Source organism: Bombus bifarius, unplaced genomic scaffold (assembly GCF_011952205.1).
Source record: "Bombus bifarius isolate JDL3187 unplaced genomic scaffold, Bbif_JDL3187 scf7180000007978, whole genome shotgun sequence".
Classification (NCBI taxonomy): Eukaryota; Metazoa; Arthropoda; class Insecta; order Hymenoptera; family Apidae; genus Bombus; species Bombus bifarius.
Window position 1 is genome coordinate 282,753 of NW_022884363.1, and position 26,946 is coordinate 309,698.

General features: G+C 45.0%; 1 protein-coding gene across 2 annotated transcripts in view; it reads right to left on the reverse strand.

The window, feature by feature from the left end:
- LOC117204500 (serine/threonine-protein phosphatase 4 regulatory subunit 1-like) overlaps positions 1-26,946 on the reverse strand; it is a 147,213-nt gene that overhangs the window by 118,749 nt on the left and 1,518 nt on the right. Inside the window, exons 1-2 of one of the 2 annotated variants that reach the window (XM_033441959.1) lie at positions 13,048-13,567; positions 4,995-5,151 (exon numbers count right to left, since the gene is read on the reverse strand). In XM_033441959.1, coding sequence (XP_033297850.1) covers positions 4,995-5,149 — 155 coding nt within the window. In that variant the 5' untranslated portion in view covers positions 5,150-5,151; positions 13,048-13,567. Of the gene's footprint in view, positions 1-4,994; positions 5,152-13,047; positions 13,568-26,946 lie in introns of those variants that run through there. The other variant, XM_033441957.1, reaches the window with a different exon arrangement.

Genomic DNA, 26,946 nt, shown 5'->3' on the forward strand with positions numbered 1-26,946 from the left:
ATAAAGACTTAATCTGTTACGTAACAGCTACTATTCTTTGGCAAGGTTTATACAAAAAATTGTTTAAAGCTATTTATAAAAGGATTTTATATTTACAGTTGCCACTAAAAGTATCTGCACATATCTGTATTATCCTATGAAACACTTTTTTATCGAGTTCTACGTTTCATTTTCATAGCGTCAAGCTTTCATAGTCGTATAAAACTACCGCTAAATGATACAAAATTTAATATACTTGTAGCTAATTAATTACCATATAGATGCTATACTTAAAGCGGGCACTTTTAGGCAAATTCTTTTTTTCGAGAATATAATTCAAGAAACAAAGCAAGTACTACAGAAAGCACTACTGTAATTTGCATATTCCATGTATTTATTCATACTACGCACATTCTGCGTACTTTCGCAGTTTTAAATTTCTTTCAATAAATCAACGGTGTGCAAATACTTTTACTTGTAGCCACTGAATCCATATAAACCGGGAATAAGAAAGCAACGCGAAAATTTGTAGAAATAACATAACCGGTTAATCGGCTGGTCTCGACGGGCCATGTCGTCAACGAGTTCGTCGTCGTCTAGACTTGTTGCAGACGTGACCTAAGGTCCGGATTAATTTTAGCAGTATTTTGTTTCGACCGCGTCTCGCGTTGTACGCGACGAGAGAGCCGAAGAACCCATTGGCTCGTCCGGAACACGTCGGTATTCCAGAATATTTCGCACGTGCACCGCGCAAGCCAGGCTCTGCTTCGCGGAAACGCATCATGGCGCCAGAAGCATCGACCGCGAGGCCGTGGTTTCCGCCCGACCGTTTTCCTCGTTCGTTAAAATTCCCACGTGCCACGCCAACGAGGAGAAACAGCAGTCGGGTCAAAAAGAGGTTTTCCAACTTTGTTTAAACTTTCACGGCGTAACTATACGAGCAATATCTGAACTATGCACGAGCATAACAACGGTGGTAGAACGTTCGCGCTTCTCGCGGGCGAGATATCTTTCCACTGATCTTATTATAGAATAAACTTGTGATCGAATCGAGTTAACGACGTGTTAAATTATGATTTCCAGCGGACCGTTGCGTATTCATAAGCCTAATGATTAATATCTACGAAACTAGCCGGTGCAAAAATAACAATACACATAAATTGGTAAGAGAGTTCGAGAATCGCATACCGTAGCTCTACTCTGAAAAAAGTTTTATTCAACGAGCGTCGTAGACTTGTTGGTCACAAAGAATCTTTGTCATAGTATCAGAACAATGACATGTCTAACGAAACGTACGAAATTTGCACCTCTGAACGTATCGTGAACGTATTGCGAGACGATTTAGTGCAAAATTACAATGAAGTATCTCATTTTGCCAAAATTCTCAGTGATACGTTTCTAAATTGTATCGTATGAAATTGTAAAATATTTTGTCACGGAATGCTTCTTTCTCGGATACTGTCTTCCTTCGCAGTTGGACGATACAGAGTCCTCTTTGCATCGGCACAGATTATTGATGCAATAGAATCGTTCATAGATCCTCTAATTGTTTCGAGCAGCTTATTTTGTAACGAACAGAATTACGTTAATTTGCTGAACGATCGACGCATGCCAGATAAACAAAGCGTTTCTCTATCGAAAGATACGATCGTTCCGCAAAGAACGAACTTTCTAATTGCACCTGAAATCCCGTGAGCACGTTGTCGCCGGTAGCTGGTAATCGGAAACCATGCAAGAGCGCGCACGGTTACGAAACACGCTTTTAATTACATGGTCTGGGTGATCTTGGCACCTGTGAAACGGTGAAACGGTTCACCAGGGAAACCTGCGTACGCCTTACGAGACTTTCGACGATGACCAGTACGCTTGCGATACTCGTCGATGACAATTCTTTTAACGTATTTACATTCTCGTATTAATTGGACAAGGCGGCATACATATTACGCGTGGAAATACACTTTACCGGACTAAATGTCGAATAATCGTACGGATGTACGATAAAACGCGTTGCGCTCGTTCTTTTCACAAGGAACAGATCGCACGGGTCGATTCGGAAAGAGCTGGGAATTATGTTCTGCGCGGTCAGATCAAGATCAAGTTGAATCGGAGCAGGGTAAGAAATACGACGCGCAATACCGATACTACGTTCCTTTCTTCCGTTGCGGCTCGTATCGCGCTCACACGCGCCATGCCGCCTGCATAAATCAGTCGTGTCAATTAAGAAGTTCGAAATCATTGCAAAATCGTGACGCCCTATGAATATATCGTTCGAACGACCGATGACGATGAGCCTTCGAGAGTTGTTAGTTATGCTCGGTGAAGGAAATGGGCGATTAGAGGTTGGGAATTAACCTTTGTTCTACGCTAACGCTCGGAACCGAATCCTTCTTTGGTGCACATGTCGAAGTAACTTTTGTTAATAGGGAGAAGATACATGTGTGAACATTTAAATGCTACTACTAATCCTTTATAGTTATGACATTATATGTGTAATCGAAAATGAAAATAGTTCCATGTCACATAGAACGTGTGCATCTAAGAATATTCGATAATTGTCCTACTGACACACGTACTTGTTGTTGGTATATAAATTGAGTGCTCTTTACTTCCTTGTTATTCTATTATAAATCTGTTATATCATTGGCATCGTATTTTTAATTCAGAATCGAAGTGCAGATAAGTGAATTCAACATGCGAAAAGTTCGTTCGATCGAGTACTAAGAAAAATTTCGTTCGTGTAAGCGGAGTTTTATTACAAAAGGTGAAAAAATCTGTTACAATTTCCCAATAAATGTAACAAGTAGCTGGTCTAATACATATGTCTAACAGTGTACGTGTTTTGTAGTAAACGAATTAAGAACATCGATCATCTTGTCGCGTTAGAAGATCGGAATTGCAAAGACAGTGACAATTGTTCGTGTGTTCCCGCGATGTTGAATCGACATCAGATTTTTATGTACGGTCTATTTCACTCATAGGTAAACCGACTCGACGTGCGTTCCAAAGTTCGCTCATCCGAAACGTTGGCAGGGAAAGAGAGAAATAGATGAGGCAAGAGAGCCAGCGAGATCGTAGAAGAGCATAGGAGAAGAAAGGAAAGGGAAGAAGCAAAGGAACGAGAAAGGAGAGAGAGAGGCGAATGACGTTGACCTCAAACGAGGCGCCCGGCAGTTGGACGGTGCAGGAAGGGAGGACGCGACGCCGCGCGCCGCGACGCTGACGCACCGTGTATATTTGGCTAGGGTCCGCCACGTCCGATCGTAGTAGTTCTTTCCGCGGTAGATAATCTCGAGTGACTGCTATCCTCGATATCCTCTAGGTCATATTGTTCCGATTTTAAACCTCCATTTCATGGTCTCTATTTTTTCACCTAACTGTCTCGTCAGTCACCGATAACACCTCTAATTTTCTAGTATTTTCAAACGTATCATCTTTGTCCACTATTATTAACTCGTCTGATGTTTATCGTTTCGCCGTTGTGAAACTTCCAATTTTGGCGTCGCTCTAGTTTTCTTTAAATACCAATGGACCGGTTAACTTTGAAATAGTAAAAATTCGAAGGGACACAGATTTTTTATTTACAAATGCTTTTTCTTTCGTCGTCTAGATTCGTATGGAATTAGCCATTCTGGTCGTTCGTCAGCTTGAGTTCGCGTCACGAAGACTATAAACGAGTCATGGTACGGACTTATTAGGTCAAAAGCATGGCTCAGGTGTTTCATAGAATCTAAGAATTTCAAAATTGGTTGAAAAATATCTGATCCTGGAACGCTTTTCGCTAGAAAATTTATCGAGATAAGGGTCGTTGCTACTTGTATCCGTAACATTAATTTTAATTAATAATCAGCGATCTTCTCGCTGGTGATAAAGATGATCTGTAACGAATGCAATCGAGTTTTTTCCTTTTACCAAAATAGCCGATTTTATCTTCAGGTAGCGTTTTCAAGCGCGAGCAAACTGAAGTGGATGCAAAACGAGAGGGGCGGGAAAACGTCGGGGCAAGCGTCTCGGAGCCAAAAGTTCGGGGTGACTGTAAAGAGTAGAGAAAAGTCGAGGGGGTTGGTAAGCAACGCGAGGATTCGTTGTACGCAGAAGAAACAGCAACCGTCGACTACCGGCGCTTCGAGAATTTATGGACGAGCCCTTCTTTCTCTTTCTCTTACTCTCTCTCTCCTCTCTCTCTTTCTCTCTCTCGTCGGGTACCGCGTATCCGGCCGGTGCGGTGCTCAGAAAAAGCGAAACCTGCACGAGAGGACTTCGGCGTTACATTGTGTAGCGGCAGTCGCCGATCCTCCGAAAGAGATTTCCTTTTTCTCCGTATGGAAATGAGCAGGCATTTCTTTCATCACGGCCTTATTCAATGTCTGCTTGCGCGTACATCATATTTTCCTCTTACCCTTTGCCGATGTTCTACATACTCCAATGTTTCAACAATTTCGCCATCTCCATCCCTTAAACATCGTTCCTCCATCCCGTTCCATCGTTCCTTTCATTTCGCGGAGACGTCGAGAGGTTCTTCAAAGGACGGATAGTTACATTTTCTTGCCATGTTTCGCGTAACGCGCGGAAATTCGTTTTGTCTCGCGTTTTGATGATATTTCACGCCGGCACGGAGTCAGGGAAATTCGAAAATGTTCGTAAATAATTTCGAGTGAGCGACACAAATGTAAGGCAGAACATTTGAAAGAGATTTCAACTTGCTGTACGATTCAGACGGTACGCTAAAAATATTAAGAGACAGCACGCTTGTTCGATGTGTATGCAAACGAATTTTCATTCGTTTTCGCTCTTTCATGCAAACGACACCGACGAGCAAGCTCTGTGTTTTATAACGAGTTCACTTCGTTCTTATCATACGGTCACACTCTTCAATTTTTCCGTATATGTGCAGGCTATTGGTTTATAAGCGCAGATTTATCCAGATATATCAACATCGAGATAGATTCACAAGCAAATTAACGACTGGAATATATTTGTTGTGACAGTTAGAGGTGGGAAAAAGAGAGGAAACTCACCGTGTGAAGCTTGCGTCCGACGCTACGTACTGTTGCAATTTGAGAAGAAGTTCGTCCCTTCCACCTTCGTCGCCACTTCCTCCAACATTGCAAATACCGGTCCCAGTAGGACTTAGAGTATAATTAACGTCATCGCAGTCTTCGTCGATCCCCATTGCTGTACAAACCGAAATGTAATAATATTTAATCAAAGAGGAAGGAAAAAGGTAAAACTTATTTCGACTTGCTATACGTTATTGTAACTTAGAAAAATAAAAGAAAATATTCCTGCCTGTTTCGTTACGTATCTTAACATATTAAAGACGATTTATCATTTTTCCAGCGAATTTACGTTATTGAATTTGAATTTTTATCTTTTGTCTAGATTTTAGAATTTTAAGAATTTCCAAGCAATTCAATTATATATTTATATAAATATAAATTATATATTTTTTTTAAATCAATCTATACCTTTTCACGTGTTTCTGATTTATATAATCCTTATGCAGCGGCACATGAGTAGAGGACAAGTGAAATCATGTTGTTGTTTTGCCTCGGAGTATCAAGATCGTTAAGAGACATGTAATGTAAGAATAAATAGACTCTGAGCAAAACAATGTCGCCGTTACGCGCAACCGTCGAACAAAGACGAATTTGAATTTTCCGACTCCCTCCCGACCAGAATAAATGAACCGACGCAACCGAAAAGAGTAGTATCTACGAGTATCTTTCTGTTTTTGACAAGTATCTAGCGAGCATTTATTGAGTATTAATTAGCAATTTTACTTTGCGATTTACACTGTGTACGAGCGACTCAGCGAATATAGCCTGTATATCTACTTATTATTTTTAAATATATTCGACGGTTGCGACAACAAGCAATAACATCTAATAAATCTCACGGTCAAACGTACTATATACCAGTCCTCTACACTTACGTAACGTATTTCTTATAATAATGCGTTTTTTGTTTTGCATAGTTCTTACAATTATGCTTCGTCGGAACAGTATAACTTACTCTGTTTACCTACGTGTTTCAATGACGTTACATTTGCACAACTTTCGTCCCTTATTGATAAACAGATTAAAAAATAAAAGAAAAGAAAACGAAAATATGTCAACAGTTGTACAGTTACGTAAATTGCTAAACGATATTAAGATAAGTGGCTCGAAGGAATATGACGACAAATAATGTTATTCGAACCGGTTCGCTCGAATTCAGCCGGTTCGTTGCACCGATCGTGAACATTCGTTTCCCTGTATTTCTGCTGAGACAATTTCCCTGTATCCACGGCTATCGCGCACACGATAGAAGGTTGGCCGTGTGTAACTAGCGTGTCCGTAACGACTCGTGACAAAGAACGAGATAGAGATTCAAAGGAGAAGGCAGCAGGGATAACCGGACGCTTTAAACGGAGCAGTTCCTGCTTCCAAGTCTGCTTTCCACCGTCCCCTTGTGTTCACCTTCCTCCGCCTCCCTACATTTCTTCCATTTCCCTCCGCGTGTCTCGTATTTTCTACTAACGCGAATTTCCTCCGATTTCTCTCTTTTTTCCCACTGGCCGGGGGGAGGGCGGAGGGGGGATGGGGAGGTCGGTTCAGCCATGTTATTTCGTCATCGCGCGGAAAACTCCGCTGAATTTTAGAGGCTAGGAAGAGCATACAAAGGAAGAAAGAAGGAGGGAAAAGAAAAGAAGAAGAAAAAGACACGGTGTCGTTTCTTACAAACGAACGAATGAGACCCCGAGTATGCACGTTTCCGTACGCGATGAGGTGAGAGGATTTTTTTCCGCGTCTTTCTCACCAGCGGGCTTCTTAAGGTCATAAAGAATTATTTTAATTCTCCGCCAGGTCTAATTCCATTCCGTTTCGACGAAGCAAAATTAATTTTGTCCCGGTTTTTACGCTTCTCGGGACAGCATGAGAATTACCTCCGTCTCAGCAGCAAAACGATAATTTATAGGAGATTCGCGGATCTCGTGGTCTCCCTCGAGATATTTTTCTCAGCATTCTTAGCAGGCATTGGAGGGGAACGGAGTAGAGGATAGGAAATGAGAGAGAAAAGGAAGAGGAGACAGTGGAAGGAAGAGATTGTACTCGATGGTTCGGCCACTCCTGCGGCGCACGAGCCACGTTGGATGCAAGAAGATGGAAGCAAAAAGAGCGAAAGAGGAAGATAATAGGTACATAAAGAAGGCAGATAGATGGGAATGGAAGGAGAGAAGCGTGGAACGAGAGCAACATATCGATCTCACGAGACTTCCGTCTGTCCGATTCTAGGCTCTCTTTTATCGTAACGCTCGATCGGATCGACCGTTCCGCCGACGAGCCCTTCTATCTGAAACAAGCGCCCACCCTCTTTTCTCCTGCTCTCTCTCTCTTCTCGAGACCACCCTTTCTCGTCGTCCGGCCTAGTACAGCCCCCTCTATCGGCCTTCTGGCATCACCGTGTGGGAGGTAGGGGCTGGGCTCCAGAAACTCATTTGAATCACGTGCAACGACGAGTCAAGTGCAGCCGTACTACGCGTTTACGCCGACGTATATACGCGCGCTACTATGTAGTTACTAACGATCTCCTTTTTCTCCCTTTCTCTCCCTCCCCCCCCCTCTCTCTCTGCCAAGTTTCGCATTCGCTCGTCCTTAGCCTCGCGATTCCGGCTATTTATTGATCTCAACATCCGTAACCGTGTCGTCGTGCCGCGTGTTCCATGTTCGTCTCAACCTTCGAGTCCTTTTTTCTCTCGTCCCTTATTTTCCCCACTTTCCCTTACTTTTTCACCCGTCTTACAGCAATATCGGACAGAGTATCGGATCCCTTGCTTCCGAAACCTATTATTCACGCGTTCTCGTTTCTTTTCATTCTTCTTCTGTCGTTCGCATTTGATACCGTTTCCACCGTATTTCGTCGGTTGTCTGCCCTTCGAAATTTCTCTTTATTCGACCGTTCGTTCGTAATGGATATCAGGATTGGGCGGCAAACGACGACGAGCGCGATTACGAGGGGTGCCGACGCTACGGGGATGAAGATGGTGGAGCAAAGGACGAGAGATGGAGACAGATAGTGGGAGGGGGTGAGAAATAGAAGGAATGGGAGGAGAAAGAGAAAGAGAGAGTGTGGAGAGAGCAGAGGGGCGTGGCAAGATGAATGATCGCAAGACGCGGGAGTATTGATCCCGGGGACTGTGCTCTGACTGTTTCTCTCTTTCTCTCCACATCCCTCTCTCACTTCGGCATATATACGCGCGTCCTCCCCTTTCCCGTTCTCTTCTCCACCGTGTTCCTCCGTGATCGTTCTATCTCTCTTTACTTCTCTTTCGCTCGCTGTCGGAGTTTCGCACCCCTATACCGGGTGGCGCACCGGTTAGGTTCAGGGTCATGCGTGCACCCCTTTCGCCTGTGTGTCGGCTCCTTCCTTCCTTCCTTCCTTCCTTTTGCAAAGGGAGAGAGCCTGCTCCGGCCTGGATCGAAGTCGAAGAACCCAGAGAGGAGAGATCGTTTGCTCTCTCCCTCTCTTCCTTTCTCTCACCCCGATACAAGGCAAACGGTCGCCGACCAGTTCTACCACTGTGAGAGAGATCAACGACATTTTCGGCGCCCAACGTACCCCTGGTGTGCGTGTCGCGTTGCCACGCCGCCGTGGCCCCTGCCAGAAAGGATAAATCCTGATCTCTTGGACGTCGGTATAATGAACCTTCTCCTTGTAAGCTCCGCGCACCCTTTACCCTTCACCCTCCCGAAAACCATCCGACGAGGAAGATACGATGACAACGACGACAACGACGTCGACGACGACAACGGGACCCACATTCGACGTTGGAACGATCTCGATACAACTAGAGCGGCATACACCGTGCGTTCGAATCGGCGACGAGCACACGGTCGCGCTGGAAACCTGTATCCGTTTATCGCGCGTAGCAGCGCACACCGAGGTCGGAGTGCCTCGTTACTGGTGCCGCTAATCTAGTATTTGCAGAACATTACGCGCGCGTCTGAGAACGTTCGATTGTGGCGACGCGGTTCGTGGAAATGCGCCAACCTTTAAAACGTATTCCATATACGCCGCGTTCGTTACATTAATTTCACCTTGGCTACGTGTCTGAATTAACGACGAGCCGGAGCATCCGATGGCCGTCACGATCGGCGGGACAATTTGCACCCTGTGCAGGACGTGCGTCTCATGATTTCGCGCAGTGGAATAAATGGAAGGATTTTCTCTTATCGACCGACAGATCGTCGCGGAACGACGATGAATCGTCGATTGTTCGTCACGGATCCTTTGAATTCCCTGAGTTCGGGGTCACACGATCGTGAAACGAACGTCGTTTCGAGCTATCTTTCGTTTGCGGCAAGCCGACTCGTCCGTTGGAATAGAAAATATCGTGAAATCGTGGAATCGGCGTACACGGTCGATTAACCGGGCGCCAGCCGACAATATTAATAACCGAAGCACGGTTGGTGCACTGGAAGCGAGTCTCGACCGACGTGACAGTCCCGCGAAAAGTAATTACCGGCTCTCTTGTTCTGCGAGCTTAATATGACGGAACGACCGTCTGAAATAACATTCTGCATGCTGGTCGACGCTAGTTTTTCTTTTTTAAAAGCTTCCAGGATTAAAATGTTCTTTTCACGGTCGTTACCGTCCGACCAACCGAGACCCTTGTAATACTTTGTACGAACTTCTAATTACTCCAACCGTGACACGCTGTCGTACGATCGCCTACCTGAGAAAAATAATTCTTTCCTGCTATTTTCATTTAATATTTATATCGGTTCTGTGAACCTGGTTAATCGTCGAGCATCGGAAATTAACGCGCTACCAACCTGTACACGCAAGGTACACGCAGCGAAGGACGGCACCCCGGGAACACCGAGTAACGTTTTACGTAATTAGTAGCAATTTCTGTGCGCAACGCCTCGAGCAGGAGTGTAATCAGGAAGGCAGTGTGGCGAGTGTGTTCACCTTCCGTTATAAGCAGCGCATGAAATGCGATGGGAGAACCACCACAATATATCGTAATAACAGGTGGTACGACAACTGACGTAATGATAGGTTTAACGACTAGAGCACACCGATCGGAAAGCGAAAGTTTTCTTTTGAAATTTTCCCTGATGTTTCACACTCGATGTGCATGCTTCCAACGCCGGTATGTCTAACATTTACAGACCATTGACGAATCGCCGTGACGCGCGAGACGAAGAAAGAGAGGGAAGACTACTATACCATTTACCAGATCGATTCCCGCACAGGAAACGTAAATCTCTACGCTGGGGATATCTAGAGAAACGACTCGGTAATGCAGGTGAGCGCACTGAGCGAACCACCAACTTGTACCGCTTATGATTTATAATTCATGCACCGTGTAAGGTGAGCTTCGACGCGATCCAACGACCCTCGGTTAAAGACGTTAATGAGAAGCGTGTGCCACTGCCGCTCGTGAAGAAGGGAAACTTCCCTAAGTAGGTTACCGATATAAGAGTTATCCACACTTGTCCGATACTATTCGATGGTGGACGCGTTTCCATTCAACATACTGCTTATCGGAAAATAGTAAGATCGTAGGAAGAGGAAGGATCGGGCGGGGGAAATTGGTATTGTTATTTCTTGAAATTATAAAATTGACAACCGCGAAACGCTGGTGACGCTTCGTTGAAAAGCAGGTAAGAGGGAATCTCGTTAAATTCCAATTAATTAAGGCGAATCGAATTGAATGTTTCTACGGTTGATATCTGAGTAGGTCTGCGCACGATATCGGTAGTGGATGACGTCAAGCGCGTCAGTTTCCCACGATTCCCCGATGGATGTTCCCGATCGGATAATCGAATTTCTCGGTGACGTCTACGCACGACCGGAATAGCCGTCGAAAGATAGAGACAGCATCTATTCGCGAGGCACACCTTTCGATGAATATTTATACGATTATTTTCAAAGATTGACCGTGGATAGATTTAAAATAAGTCGGTCACAGATGCGATAACGATACACGCAGCCTCTCGTATCGATACATGCAATTATATAACGCTCATTTTCCGACGCTCGTTAAAATAACGTGACCGTTAATGGTCACGTGGAACGCGGTGAAACAATGAGCAGGATTAACGCTCGGTGTCCTAGAACAGCGAAAAGATTTATTGGAACGAACGTACGTGTCCGTGACAATCGTACGATCGTTACGCGGTATTCTATACATAGTTCGCGAAATTTCTTAATTACGTTAACGAACGACAACGGTATTCAAGGCAAAAGCGGAAGAAAGCGATTAAGCATGCGTTTGGCGTATATTTGGACCGCCTAACGATAATATATACGCGCTACCAGAGTAACCGTCAGGTTTCCGTTTACGTCGCGGTATAATTACTGCTTTGTAGATATAACGATGAGTCTGTAACATTGGAATCAGAGCCTCCGTAGCCGGAGAAATAGGATAAACAACGAAAAGGTCAAAAGGGTGCGTAAGTCTGCCTATTACGCTTGGTATTTACGACGCTAACAAAAAAAAAAAGAAGAAAAAAAGGAAAAGAAACAAAAAGAAAGCAAAGAAAACGAGAAACAAATAAGCAAAGTCGAGGAGAGAAAAAATGGATAAAAAGTTTGAATTTAGTGGTAACGAATTCTCTCGTTTTCTCGCGCTTAACGAGGTCCCAATTAGCTTCAATTTTTTGGCAAAGTAGCTTTCCCCGTAATCGAGCCTTGTGACCACGAAAGATTTCACAGCGGCTCCTCCACTTTCTTTTTCTCTCTTCTTGAAACTCTGTTTTATCGTCGAGTTCCCCGTGTGAAAATCAGCAATAGGAGCAAACAGACGTTACGTTTTTCGTTTCGCCCTTTCGAGACACGCAATTAGAAGAAAGGGGCGGAGAAAATTCGTACGCGGTTTCCCCCCGATACGTTCTCTCCCTGCTATCGAAGATATTTCTCTTCCTTACGAACCAATCCCCGTCATGCAATCGTAAAACGTTGGGAAACGAACAACGAAAGAAAGAAGGAAAACCGTAAGTCTTCGAGATAGATCAATAACAAACCATTACGAGCTATCTTTCTCTCCCTCTTGCGACTGCTTTCTCGTCGAGGCTTCAAAGCGACCAAGTGCAGAGAGAAGTTGCTCGGTCGCTTCAACCCTTGAATCAATCCTCTTGCTAATTATCGTTGTCTCGCGCGGAAGAAAAAAGAAAGAAAAACGAAAGGAAAGTGGCACGACAAAGCGGACAGATCGATAAATCAAGGGGGGAGAGAGAGAGAGAGCATCTTCTTGGCGGACTATCCGGCTTGGGACGGGAAACAAAAGGAATCGACAGGTTTTTCCCTTTCGCCACACCTAAAACATCGTCCACCGCGAAATAACCCATTTCGTTCGGCCGGCGACTGATTGTTTAACCCCTTTTCCGGTACGTTTTACATCGATTTTCCTCGGTTTCGCCCTCCCGACCTTTTTTCCTTGTTCGCTTCTCTTCTCTCGCTCCCGGAGGCGTTTCATTAGCCGCGACGAGAACATTTGTTTTTGTCGATGTTTCGCGGTAGCTTGTCGCTTTTTATTTTTCTTCCTCCACTTCCTTTCTGTCTTTCTCGCTCCTCTCGCTATCCACCACACCATGCACATTCTCTCTCACCGATTTTCGCTCCTCTTTTCACGCGTACCTATCCCCACCGAGAGGAAAAAAACGGTAACGAGTCGTATTTCGACCACTTACTCGATTAATCGACCGGCTGTTATGAAAGCGCAGGTAAACTTTGTTTTTACTTTAATCTCCTCTATAATTTCTGTTACTCGTGCAGAAATATCGCGGTTATTGCGCAACCGTGGGTCGATCACCAATTTCTTATAGCAATTGGATTTTTACACGTATGTACATATATGGAATATGTGGCAAATAGTGACGCGAGTTACAGTAGCAAGAACGATTCATCGATTCGTGTGTACAGTGATGCACGTTTGACGCGTACTTTTCGATTCTCTACGGTGTTATATAATCTCGCTATAGGCGATTCGGCATAGCACATCGTGCGGCGTTTTACGTTTCTTATTTCAAAGTGGAAAACTACGAGTTTAATTTCTTTACTCGAGTAATATTCGCTCACCTTTCCGATCCTGTGAAACAACCTGACGATTTCTTCATGTATCCACGTGTCATTGCAGGCATCCTCACTATAAACATCGTTGCGTCAGTTTTTCGAGAGAAAAGACCGCGCACTCGCGTCAATCACACGTCTGTCCCTCGTAAAGTAACACAATCCGATTATCACAAGGTACGAAACTACAGGCAAGAGAGATGCTGCTGGCGTAGTCACGACAGCCTGCGATTTCTCTATGCGAAATCTCTTTTATTATCCTGGTTTCGCAGCATTTTCACCGTCGTTCCTTCGTTCGTTTTTCTAGTCTCTGCGTCTCGTCGAAAAGAGCTACGATCGCATTATGGACGATAGAAAATGGTTACTGGCCGTCGAGATGGATCCTTACGCCGGCATTTTATGACATCCTTCGGGCGAAACGGCCATGCGTGGCCGGCGAGATCCTCGCCACCTTTTCCGCGTTTAAGGCTGTGTTACAATGCCATTTTTCGCTCGCTCCAAAAATAAAACCAACCATACTTTTCCGCCTCTTTCCCACGCGTCTCATTTTTTCCTTACCGTTACGCATCGGAATTTCCATGATGCGTCACGTACTCGGAGACTTTTTCACACTCTACTATATCAAAGCACACTCTACTATCTTAAAGCGTGCGTTATTGTATACAAATTCTTTCGTTTGTACGTTCGTCGTATTCGACGAATCTCTTCCTCGTACAAACCGTGTGCCAAAAATTACTTTCAAAATCAACCGAAATTATCCGAATTCCGTCGTTCACATCGTGCGGGGTTCCTCGATGTCCGACTAGCATGCCACTTTTTCACTTATCCGTTCCTCGTCTGTGTACCAGTGTCAGCCTCTCGATCGTCCAACTCCGTCATAGCGAAGAACTCGCGAACAACGTGATTCATCGACGATCCGACGAGATAACCGCACGAAGGAAGCAGCATCCTTGTTCTCGCGTTCTCCAACGCCCCCCACGGAATAAAAAAAGGGGCGCCGCAGCGGGAACGCCTTGGCGAATCGCTCGATCGTTTCGACGTGAACGTCGACACTGTTTCACGGTCGGCGCGACTCTCACCGTGTCGATCGCGATCGTGGAAAAAAGCCAAGGTGGATCGGGAATGAAAAGTTTTACAGCAAGAACGCGGCTCGTCGACTGATAAATCCGCATTTAGTGTAGCGGCCTCACGTACACGCCGGGCTCTTGCCGGCTCCACCAAAGGCATGATTGGTCTGCGTGTCGGTGCCCCCGCCGCCCCCTCCTCCGCCCCCCAGGGGCGGACAACCGAGGCAGAGCGCCGTCGCCGTCCTCCGACAACGACGGGGGCGCCACCGCGCGGCACCGACGCCGACGCCCGCCACCGATCGATAGTCACCGACCGTCGACGACGATGACGACGACGACGACGACAACGACGACGACGACGACGAAGACGACGATGAGGAGGACTACGATGAGGACTACGACGACGATGACGACGAGAACGACGACGATGAGAACGACGACGACGAGGATGACGACGCCGCCGACCACCACCACTACGCCACGGAACCGCTATACTACTATTGCACTCCGGTTAGTCGGCTCCGCTACTTGTTTGCAGTAATATGCGTGTACTTTCGGCACCGCTCCCGACTTTTCGATCGAATCTTGATCAAATCTCACTACATGTTAGTCGTTCGTTAGTTACGATTATACAGCGTGGGCGTTAACATATCGGCTATCTCGTTATTCAGTTTTCTAGGACGATCGAGGTAAAATATATATAAATTTCATAAACCGAGGAATATTCAAGAACGTGAACGATTTAGGTAACATTGTCAAAAAACAGTGTGTAAATACGTTATAATATTTTGCAGAAGTTAAATGTTTTGGTGTAATGTATTTCGGGCTATTGCGGCACCCAAAGCAAAATATATAAAATTCGCATGGCAGTCAACGTTTTGGCTCCGCTGCTTGTTTCAAGTCTTCACCACCGCGTATACTTTGTTTCGGTCCTATTCCGAATTTTTCAAACTAATTCTTGCTTGAGTCTCATTGCACTTCTCAGTTTTACCCTATAGCCTAACTTATAGCCTATTAGTAGTCTAATCTCACGCTGTATACGTGTTCTGACGAGTGTTCTGATGACTGGAACATCCGCAGATCGAAATATACACGACGATAAGAAGTTACATATTTGAACGTTTTGACGAATGAAATATCCGTGGACATTGAGCGTTCCTAGTTCGTAATTAGGATAGCTGTTATTTCGTGGTACGAGCAGCATGATATTCTATGATCATGATAAGTTTATATGGTATGTGTCTTCCCTTCGATGGAAAAATAATCATCGGATTATCTCATAGAGGGTTGTTTGCCTAATGATACATAGCTAAATATTGAAATACTTAAAACTGAACTCGGAGTGTATTTTATTTGCTTACTTCCTTAAGAAAATAACACTTTGTACTATAATTTCTCGTTACGCAGCAAAGTAACGAGGAAAGAGTCTCCAAGAGACGTTCATATTTATTCGAACTATCAATACCCTATCGATCCGGCTTTCAAACATTACATCTGTTATAGGAAACGAAGACTTGGTGGTGACGGCACGTATTCTATAAATATAAACAAGTCGCACAGCTTTCCATCTATATTTGCACCTTTACGACCACGCCTTCGATACTCATCGTTATCAATTTGCCGTGTTTTGCTCACGATTTCACGAAAGTGTCCGTAAAACGTCTCTAGACGTTGCAGGGCTTGTCCATTCGCGAAACGAGCGAGCGAGCGGCGCCTTAAAATACGGTCGCAGGACCGTCATTAGGAACACCTTTTAAGTGCGCCTCGGGCGAGCACTGTTGCCGCGATAAGGGTGGAGGCGCTTCCTTCTCGTACTCCCGTCAGCGTACGCATCGTGCGTAATGTGAACCGGATGAAGGGGTGGGAGGCCAGGAAGAGAGTGAACGAGAGTGAAAAAAAGAAACGAGAAAAGAAAAAAAGAAAAAAAAGGGAAAAGAACACGGAGGAGGTAGAGCGTGCGAGAGACTAGGAGGGAAAAAAGGGAGCTTCGGTGAGAAGGAGGCGAGTATAAACGTAAAAGGGGAGCGACCGAGAAAGACTTTTAAAAAGAGAGGCAGAGAGGTAGACAGAGAAAGAAGAAACAGATGTAGAGCAGCGAGGTCGTAACGAAGGGAAAGAGACGAATTACGTGAAAGAACGGATAAGGGAATAGGGTTCGGAAAGAGAGAGAGAAAGAGGAAAAACGGAGGGAGAGACTACTGATAGATAAGAAAAGTCATCACGGTCAGTGCGCGCGCCGCGCCACACCGTCATTCATTGATTGCATCGTGGCGTGCGGTCTGCCGTGGAGAACGTACGTTTCACGTCGCTAATGTGCACCGGATGAAAGGAGAAAGGGAGAAGAAACGGACGAATATAGAAGCGAGGGGAAGCAGAGAAAACTACCGGGAGTAGGAAGGCACACTTTGCCGGCAACGTATATTCGGCTTTCTCTTTCTCTTTTTCCATGTGCCCGGCAGGTTCTTCTCTCTTTATCTCGCTCATTTTCTCCGCCGTTCGCTAGCGGTGAAACCAGACTCGGTTAAACGGTTCGCGCGAAGAATTCATCGTGGCACGAAAACCGACAGCGGCTACTCCACAGAAATTGCGCCCTTTTGCAACCAAATTCGAGATTAGCCAAAGAAGGATACGATACTCGTTCACTGATAAATTTTTCCATCGTACGTTTCTACCTTTCCTGTTTTGTATATTAAAATTTTTAATTACTTTGCCTCGCTATCGGAATATCGAAATGTTATCGAGAAATTTGTACAACTGTACAGCGTATGCAATAAATATCAATTTCAATTTCCATTTGAATTTTAATTACGCCTAGATACACAACCGACGTTTTTCGTGTAAAAAAAAAACAGAGGACGAAAAAATGAATGTACGAGCGGGGAAGTAAAAGGGAAAGAGCTCGAGATAAGTCATCACGGTCACCAGCTCAGCCACGTCACGGCACGCAGTCAGTCATTCATTGATTGTATCATAGAATAGTGAGCGTACGCTGCGCAGTGCCGTAATACGACGTACACGTAAACTCGCGTGGCGTTGCGAGCGGAACAGAGAAAAGAGGAAGGAAGAAAAAAAAAAGAAAAAACGAGAGGACGGAATACCTCGCGAGTACTCTGCCGAGCAAATATTGCGAATGATTTCTCGGAGCACTCGATCCCACGTACCAATGATTAATCAGCGAGGAGCAGTAATATTTTGTTTGAAACTGCAACGAGATAGTTATCATTACGCGCCCGTTCCCACTGGGTCGCTGTGTCTTTAATTATTTTCTCCGTTCCATATATCGAATACGAGAGACGATGCGGTAACAGATATTACAAAAAAAAAAAATCTATGAAGGAAAGAAATTCTACGTCCTTACGAATAGAAGAAAATAAAGTAAGGAATAGAATAATCCGAAGGACGCGCGTTTCGTATCGTACGATTAAAACCCAACGAACAATTTTTCTCGTTGGAAAGTAAGTCCCTAATCTAATCTCGTGCGTCTCAACAGTGTATCTAACCACTCTTGAAATATAAAAATCTGAACTACGTTCTTCCTCTACGCACAGGGATAAAGATAAATTCGTGTAGAGCCACTGTGGGAAAACGCATGCATATTAGTCGAAACAATTAGTAGATTACTGCCATGATCCAATTTCATTGCACCGATCAAGCGAACACGAGCAAAGGGAGTTACATATATATTCTTATAAAAATTGATTTTTATCATGAAAGAAGAAAGAAATGTAGGAATACGATTAACGAGTATAAAAAATCCATGTTTTGATACGATAGAAATATAATTGTTTTAAACGGTATATCACAAAAGTTGAGAGAGACTGGAGTTTTGTTTAGAACATTTAACAGTACGCGCTAACAATAAGAGATAACGATTGGATCGAGGCGGTTGGTTCAACCCGTTTACCAATCAGATGTAGACAGGAGAAACGAGAGAGGAGACGATAGAGGAGGAGAGAAGTAGGTCTAATTAAGAGACGTAAGTTTATTAAACTCCGGGCTTAAAATAGCGGGCGACACACTGCCCAGGAATGTAAGGACAGTCCGGTTTTATTGTCGGTCGAGCTCCAAGATTAATTCGCGTGGACTTTTCTAGTCCGCTCGTCAGAAAACGTTTCGTGAACCGAGAATCGACTTCGGTTCGACCGATACCGACACCGTGGAAACACGATCGTCCTCGTGAAATAAAATTCATACAGGTAACGATGATTTGGAAGGCCTGCGGGGTTGCGCTCGAGGCCCACAGCCCCGAATCGAAATTAGAACGGTGGATCGATCGATCGCGCGAAATTTTCTGGCCGACAGAGAGCGACAGAGAAGCCGGTATTGCTGGAACGCGAGAAAGGGATGATAAAAGAAAAAACGAAAGAAGAGGGAGAGAGGCGTGTAAGGCCGATCGATTAGCAGTCGTGTCTGAATTTAGGTTAACCGAAGGACCACGAGAAACGATGTCGGTAAGGAGAGCAAGCGAGAAACGGTAACGATGATAAAAACGGCTTTCGGCTGGGACATTGGATGGATGGATATTCGCGCGAAGCTCTTCTATTATTCAGAAAGGCGCGCTAGTTCCGCGAGTAGATGATATTTCGGTGAACCGGGTCAGATATCGTGGAAAGGTCACAGAGAAATTTTAATAAATTATTGCCTCGTATAACGAAGACGTTGCACGTAATTACTCTTTCTTAATGAATGTTCAATCTCGCGTCATTCACGACCTTATCCTTCCGCTGGATGATTTACCGGAGATTCCATTCGTCTTAGAAATTCCCACTCGAGCGTAGAAAATCTCGTAGTTATCGAACGCGTTCGGATTTTCCAGAAAACGTTAAAGACGCGGGAGACAAGCGGAGATAGAGAAAGAGAGGTATCAACGCAGAAACACGGACCACGAGGGTCAGGATTAAATATAACCGTGGCTCGAGCTATTTATAAAGATTAACTTGTTGGCGAGATAACGAAGGAGGAGATGGAGACAACGGCGTTAAATTGTCGCAACAATTGCGCGGGAACCGGCACATTCCAGGGACGAAATTTCTCGTGCCGCTTCGAGCTTTGACCTCGATCCCATCGTCCGGGCTCTCTTTCGTCACTTGCCACCCGCCGCTTAAATCGTCAGGGGGGAAAAGCTTTAAAAATACGTGAAATGACGTTCGACTCGTACGGCGCCGATCGATTTTCTCTCTCTCTGCCTGTGCGGCACACGAGAGCCCGACGCGCCCGACAGTGACGTAATTACTTCCCGGTGACGAAATACGCTCGCCACCGGTGTATTTTATTCGCGACTCTTTGACCGATCGTGTTTTCCACGTTCGTCATCGTTCCAAAATACCGGAACGTTCTCTCGCACGATCTACCAACACCAGCATAGAGACCCGTACCATTAAAACTTTAACGCGACGATAATTCCGTTGTCGTAGCGTGTATGTGCTGCCGCGCACGTCACCAGAGTAACGCGAGACACGAATTTTCCTCGACTACGTCGTTGGTCGCCGTTAGGTACGCCAGCGTCTGGAATTTTATTTACACTTTACGCACCCACGTGTGGAATGCATATATGTGCGACACACAAACGACACGTGCCTAAAAAAGAGGCGAAGAATGCCAGGCTCGTCCATTGAGAAGCTAGTTTCCACATTTACACGCGCTGCCTAATCGGCCGACCGGCTCCGAAGGGAGAAAAAGGAAACGAAGACAAAAGCCGGCTCGTGTGCGTCGTCGCGTCCCTATTTTCGTATTCAAGAAGGAACGAGAAGAGAACAGTGAGGGAACCGAGGGTGACAAGGAGGAAGGTGTTACGACATCCTTCTTCGTTATCTATTCCCTTCTTCCCTGCCTGCCCATGTAAAGGTACCTGATAACGCACCAGCTGTACACGCTCCTATACTTTAAGGTTGTGACCGTACTTTTACGTTACATTCACGTTACATTCACGTTGCATTTACGTTACCATTCTCCACCATTTAGATTTGATTAATGGGACACCTCGTCTAGTCGTTCTTTGAATAAACTCGGTGTTATCAATACGCGTTATCGTCGCGATTCCAGCTACCACCCGAGCTCTCCGGTTTGTCCCTTAACCGGCTAACCTGGCTAGCCGATTTTGTTTCTTCAGCACGCTCGTTCGATAGCGAAATCGGATGTACGAGTCGCCTACGTGAGCACAAGGTTCACCGACAATCCTCGAAAGTCACGTATACGGTAATAATTACGCGATCACGTATCGGTAACTAGATATTCCATCGAAGAAGACGAAACTGTAAAATGCAACCAAGGTGTGGCTGCAAGTAAGTAGTATACTAAGGGTGCAACAAGACGGACTACAGAGAAGGCAAAGGAAAGAATAAAATTCAATGATGGAGAATTGGAAATTATCGTGCGAAGTTTAAACGATTTTAAAGAAACGAATTGGCTAGTTTACAGGTAGAAACGGAGAAGTAACGGCGAAAGAGAGCGAGGAAATTAGAAACAATACGGAAAGGAAATTCTGATGCTACGAAAGTAAGTACTTTCGTAGATACGCGTGGCTCGACGATTTCAGCGAGATAAAGGTTGGACGTGTACCTTTGATCCCTTTGAAGGACGACTGAATGGACGAAAGGTGGGGTGACGCTTTAGTCTCGCAGTGGTTGTCCCAGTGCCCTTGTATGCGGTAGAAAAATTAGCTAGATTGTTTTTTCCTCTTTCGCCCTCTGTTTTTTTTTTTCTTTCCTCTTCTGTTCCCCCGTGCAATGGCCGAAAGCGAGCGAAGGGCTGTTGGTTTCCATCGAACGTTGGGCCAAGGCCGGGGTTGCCGGAGGACGAGGAGAGACGGAAGAGGACGTAGCGACCAGAGGAGGGTTGCGTTTACATCGAGCTTTTCCGTTTCCGAGGTATCCATCGATCCCTCAGCGAACGAGTTTTGTAACCCAATCAAAACTTTCCCTAGCGTCGTAATAAAGTCCCTCTCGAAGGGTTATCTCGATATTGCCCGATCAGGTAAGACGTTTCGCGTTCCTACTATCTTCCTGGCTATCCCACGGAACCGCCCTCTGAAAACTTTTTTCTCGAACCGTGGATTACCGAAAAAAAACCTTAAACAGTCTCTTAAGTGGCTCGACAGCGTGCGACATTCTCGCCATCAAAATACAAGAAAACATGGCGATACAAGGTAGGAGAAGGAGGCGATCCAGCGATCAGGGCTATCGCGACGCGAGGAAAAACACGCTCGTTTGCCATCTATGTACCGCGAGTCAGCCACCGGTGAGAAGACTCACTCCGCTTTTAAGGCAGAATCTTCCGGTCGTTACCGATAGCTCGGAACAATGCCATCACAACGACGTTGGGAAGCTTCTTCTCTGAGAACGAGACGGATGAAAAAGAACCTAGCACCATCGCGGTCGTTATCGATGATGTCGCGTCCTTCCCGGAGGTCGGTCCACGTGATGGAACGCGGAAGCGTCCGCACAAAGACCAGAAAGGCTGACGACGTTTCTCGTTGTCATCACTTCGCGAGAGTCCTCTTTTCTACCGCCCGTTGCGTGCCTACAATTTACACGGTTTCTTGCGGACGAACGTAACGCAACAACGGTTTCCCGTGACGTGCCGCAAAAACCGCGACGGAACGAAGGGCCGCGACCGATCGCTTCCGGGGGAAATCGAATTCGAGCGCGCGCGTGCCCAACCTCGTGTAATCCATTCCGATCGATAAATCCAAGCTAGGGGTGACTTTTTCTGCGCGTGTTCTCCTCTTTTTTCCCCGTACACGGTCTCGCGATCGATTCGTGGAAGCGTGGGCTCGTTTATCAAATTCGTCGGCGGATCTCGTCGCGGCAAAGCGTTTTTAATTAACCACCAGCGTGAAATCGCGGGGGTAAGCGGCGAGAGGCGAGAGGAGAGGGCGGAAGAGTAACGCGAGAGAGTAACCAGGAAACGGAAAAGAGGAGAGGAAAGAAGGGAAAAATTCGACTCGTTACCGGGTGCAATAACACCCGGCAGAAAAGAAGCCGATGGAGCAAAGGAAATCGATACGAAAAAAGAGAGAGAAAGGCCGAAGATGAAAGTAAAGAAAGAAAGAGGGGGAAAGGGAAGACAGAGAGACGCAGGCTCGCGCTCGTTTCTCCTTACTCGTTAGTCACGGCCCCGTCTTTATGAATGGGTTCGCTCGTGGCTTACGAGGAATCGTACTATCTCTACTACCACTACTTTCTCTCTCTCTTTCTCTCTCTCGCTGTCTTTTCCCTTTCTCTAAACGGGGTGTCAGCCAACGTCCTTCTCCGGGGGTTACTGCAAACCCTTACATACAGAGCCAGCGACAATAGAAGGCGGCCACGAATCGATCGTATAGCTCGCAACCGCCACCGCGTCCGGCGTCGTCGTCGTCGTCGTCGTCGTCGTCGTCGTCACTGCTGCCGTCTATTTGCACTAACGCATTTGGTCTTTTACCATCACCTTAATCGTTACGAAAAGAAAACGTCATTACGACTAAGAAAAATCATGCTCGTCGAACGAAGCTAACCTTGAACGATAGTCTACTCGCAGTAATTAAACTCGATCAAACTGACGATTAAACGTCTGCTTGTCCGAAGATATATTACCCTCAGAATCGATCGCGACGTAACAAAGATTCTATGATATTTTCAGAAATATCGTGAAAGTGTAAAGGCATGAATTAGGACGAGAGAAAGAAAATACGTTGAGGAATCGTCGCGGCACGAAGATTCCTATAGCCTCTTGTACGATCCTACGGCCATTTTTTCACGGAATCGTCGAGCCGGAATATCGCGGTCCGGGCGTGTTTCCCTCTCGACAGGGCGCGGCTGATTCTCGATCGTGCTTCCTCCGCGACGGCAGGATGTAAAGGAAACGAAGACGCCTCGGTGAGAGGGGCTGAGGGGCTGTCGAGGGGAAGAGATGGCGTGGGTGGAGGCAGTGGCCTGTGGAGGAAGGCAGAAGGGGGTGCTTTTATCATTCGTATCGCGGGCCTATTTTGGAGCCCGAAGCCTTTTGCCTCTTAGGAGGTCTACTCTCGGTTCTCTAGAACGTGATAGACGCGAGAAAGAGACAGGAAGGCTTAGTGTAGCCACGTATGGGGATGTAAAAGACAGAGAGAAAGAAATTCAGGGAGGTGGCGGGGAACGGGCAACGGAGAAGAAGGAGCCTCCACTGCTTGCCGGCGGAGACGAGGGAGGTCTGGATGGTATTCGAGGAATGTCATGTAATAATCGGGCCGCCATTCGAGCGTCCGTTCTGACGACAGGAGGCGCCACCGCTCGGCTCGGTTTCACTCGTCTTGCTCGTCGCATCCGCCGGAACAGGGGGTGAATTTGCACAGCCTTAGAATAGGCGGATCACGAACATTTTCAGATTAGATCGTCCTGTCAAAAAATTCTTCGATAATAGTAAATTACACCTAGGTACTTGGATGTACTCGACGCTTCCTAATTCATGATATTAGTAATTTCGATCAATGTATTATACGGGGTGTTTCGATATTCGTTGGACAGAATTCATCGATAATAATTAGAATCACGTAGTTTGGACGTGCTCGATATTTCCTAGTTAACCAAACTACCAATACGCTTTGAGGGATGTTTCAACGTTTTATGTTAGACATTATAATAATAGAGAAGGGAAGCTACACGTGTAGTTTTAAGTAAGCGGTTTACGCGTAGTGGTAAGGGGCCTTAAAAACGTGTATATTACCGTATTTATCCTAAACGTGTATTTATCCTAATCAAGCAACCTTATCGTTCGGTAAAGTGTCTGAAGGTATCCTTAAACAACGTGCAAGTCAAATACGATCCGTTTCAACGAATTATCTGCCAACAATCCATAACTGCAGATAAACGGAGGGTAAACGTCGACGATTAAACGAGGCAACCGATATGGTGCAAGAGTAAATACGGTTACGATCGCTAACGAGATACAGTATCTTCTCGGATAAAAAGGACAAAAATTTATGCCCCTCCGTGACCTTTGACTACCCCTCTCGACCGAGAAAAAGGGAAGCCTATCCTGTGCACGGTCGAGACACACGGGCAGGTCGCCGCCACCGGAGGAGACACATATCGTTGGTTGCATCCGGTCTCGAGATTCGATTCACGCGAGTCGAGAATGTGCTCTCGTAGCCTCGAATGTGAATTTAATAAAGAGAATAAATCATTTTAATGTAACGCGGTGGCACGACGCTACGGAACGAAGGGGTGACGAGGCTAAGGGGGTAGAGAAATTCAACGTTAGAGCGGGGAAAAGATAGAGCGAAAGAGAGAAAGAGACAGAATCAGGGAGAAAAAAACCGGTATTTTTGCGTCGAGCACGGAGGGGTGCATTTCGTTGCGATTATAAAAGCTGGGCAACCCCCGGTGTGTCTAGACGACGTGGCCTCCTATCAAAAACAGACCACCGAACTGAAAAGGCTGAAAGGGCAAGGAACTCTTCACAATGCCAAGAAATTAAAGTTTCTCTGTATATCCACCTATATTCGTCCTATGGCTCTCCCCTTCCTTCTTTTTTTTTATCCGTTTCCTATCCTCTTCGTCCGATGTCTACGTCGTACCGGTACAGGGAGAAAAGAAAAAAGAAAGGAAAAAGAAAAGAGAGAAAGAGATCACTTTGCCGATAAACGCAAACACAGAATGGGGAGCAACGTACGCGCCAGTTAAATAGACTGCTCTCTTTCTTCGCGGCAAATGTTTCGCAAGGATTCGCTGAACTCTTGTACCTGTTGGAGTTCGATCGATCTCGTTGCGTCTATGGTTATGATCGGTCATCCTGTATATACCTTCTACGAGAAGCTTTAGACAAGCTGTAAATCGTTTGGAAACGTTGCATTCATTTCTACGAGTTTAATCCTCGATTAGTATCGGATGGTAAGTTACCTATACGAGTTTAGGTTAAGTCAATTAATTTCAGTCTACTTTATTTAATTCCTGTTTTATGTTTTACGTGATAGAGGTCAATAGTATCTACATATAAGTACCGTATGTAACGTACCATAATGCAGAATAGAAGAAAATGAAAATCGAATACTCCGAAATTAATTAACCTAACTCGATTCAGACATAAATTATTTATGCAGTCACTTATGATCTAAAGATACCGGTTAAAAGTGAAAAAAAAAATTTCAATGAGATCGCAAAGTACACTTTCCATCAATTCGACCGTTACACGTTACTTATGTACTAAAATTCAAAGGTGTTTCGTAGTTAGTAAATAATCTCGAAGCAACTCGTAAACGCGATGATGTATCATAGCAGGAATGAAAAGAGGGATTCATTGATACCCGAGAAACGTCCGACTCGCTAGCTGTCACAGCCAGTCACCGAATCATTTGCATAATCGCGACTGATTACTATCGCTCGTCGTGGTTCCCGTACGTAGTCATCGCCATATGTCAGACTTTGAAAAATTCGGCGAACGTGTTTCGTTCGATCGTGTCGGAACGATGCACGTCGAACGCCGGGAACCATTGTTATCGACGCTCGGAAATAAGTCAAGGCACCGACGAAAGACAAGATAGACCTGACATGCTATGCTTTTTCATGTCCTACGATTTGGGGGGTTAGGTGACTCCCTTACCCTTTTCGTGCAACATGCGACATTATCGATTCAATATAGAATAAAAGAAGAACGCTAGTAGTGGTAACAATTAAAACTAAATTTTCCTATGAAATTACGGATACGTATATAATTCTATGATATAGATCATTGGATGTAAATATGATTTCGACGAATTCCATTATAATTAATAGTCTATTCGAACACCTTTTTTTTATTGAACCGCAGATGAATAATAAAATGAAAATGATGAAAATAAATGAATCGAATAATAACAACTTGAAATGATCGTTACATTTTACTGCGTTTCGTGCTACTGTTAAATATGTTTAGTTAAAAAAAAAAACCATCCATAGAAAGGAGAAAATATTGATATGATCAATATATAAGATAAAGTTCTAAACGTTACTCTGAGTTACAATCTCTGTGAGATCAGAGCGTATGTTCAATATTAATACATTTAAACCAGAAGATACTATATAGAAACAAGGTAGAAATTTGTCTGATACAGGTAACCTACCACAGCCAGCTGTTATCAATTGCGGGACAGATCTCCCTTTAAGAATGTAACAAATGAAAATCTTTTCCTAACTATTGATTTTATCGTCTTCGACGTTTGAGTTGAACATAATTACTATGTTCGCCGTAGTAAATTGTAGAGGGCGTAAGAAATACTGATTTTTTTCGAGGTCGGTATTTCAGAGCATGAGATGCGGAATCCCATAAGATGTCATGTCTATTCTTTCCTTCGTCGATGGTCAAAGTTAATCCGACGTCATTCAGGGAAAACAGTTTTCGAGGAAACGTGAATCGGACAAAATTGACTAAAACGAGGTGGGCGACACGCGAAAGTCATACAAAAATTCTACGTGCGCTAAGTTGATGATCGAACGAACGCTCAAGTCGGAAGTATGAATCAGGAAGCGGTGTGTCACGTGCTAATGTTGCACGTCACCAAATAGGATACACGAGTCATGAATCGCAAAGGATTACTCACGTAAAAAAACTTGTGCGAGGTTAAATCGATAAACACTTACTATAACGATTTCTCAGGATCCTAGATGAATCGTTAAATGATCCCCGAATATGAATCATTATATGAATGAAATAAGACGAATTATTTAATTAGGTTCGTGACTAACACCGCGAGATCGAGGAGAAAAAACCGAACAAATTTCATGAATCGTTCAAATTGATAGAATAGTTCATTGATAGGAATTCGTGTGACAGTCTCATGATCGATGCGATCTCGGATCGGGTCGTTGCCTCGAGGATCGAAGGGCACAGCCTTAAATATTTTTCTATCTAG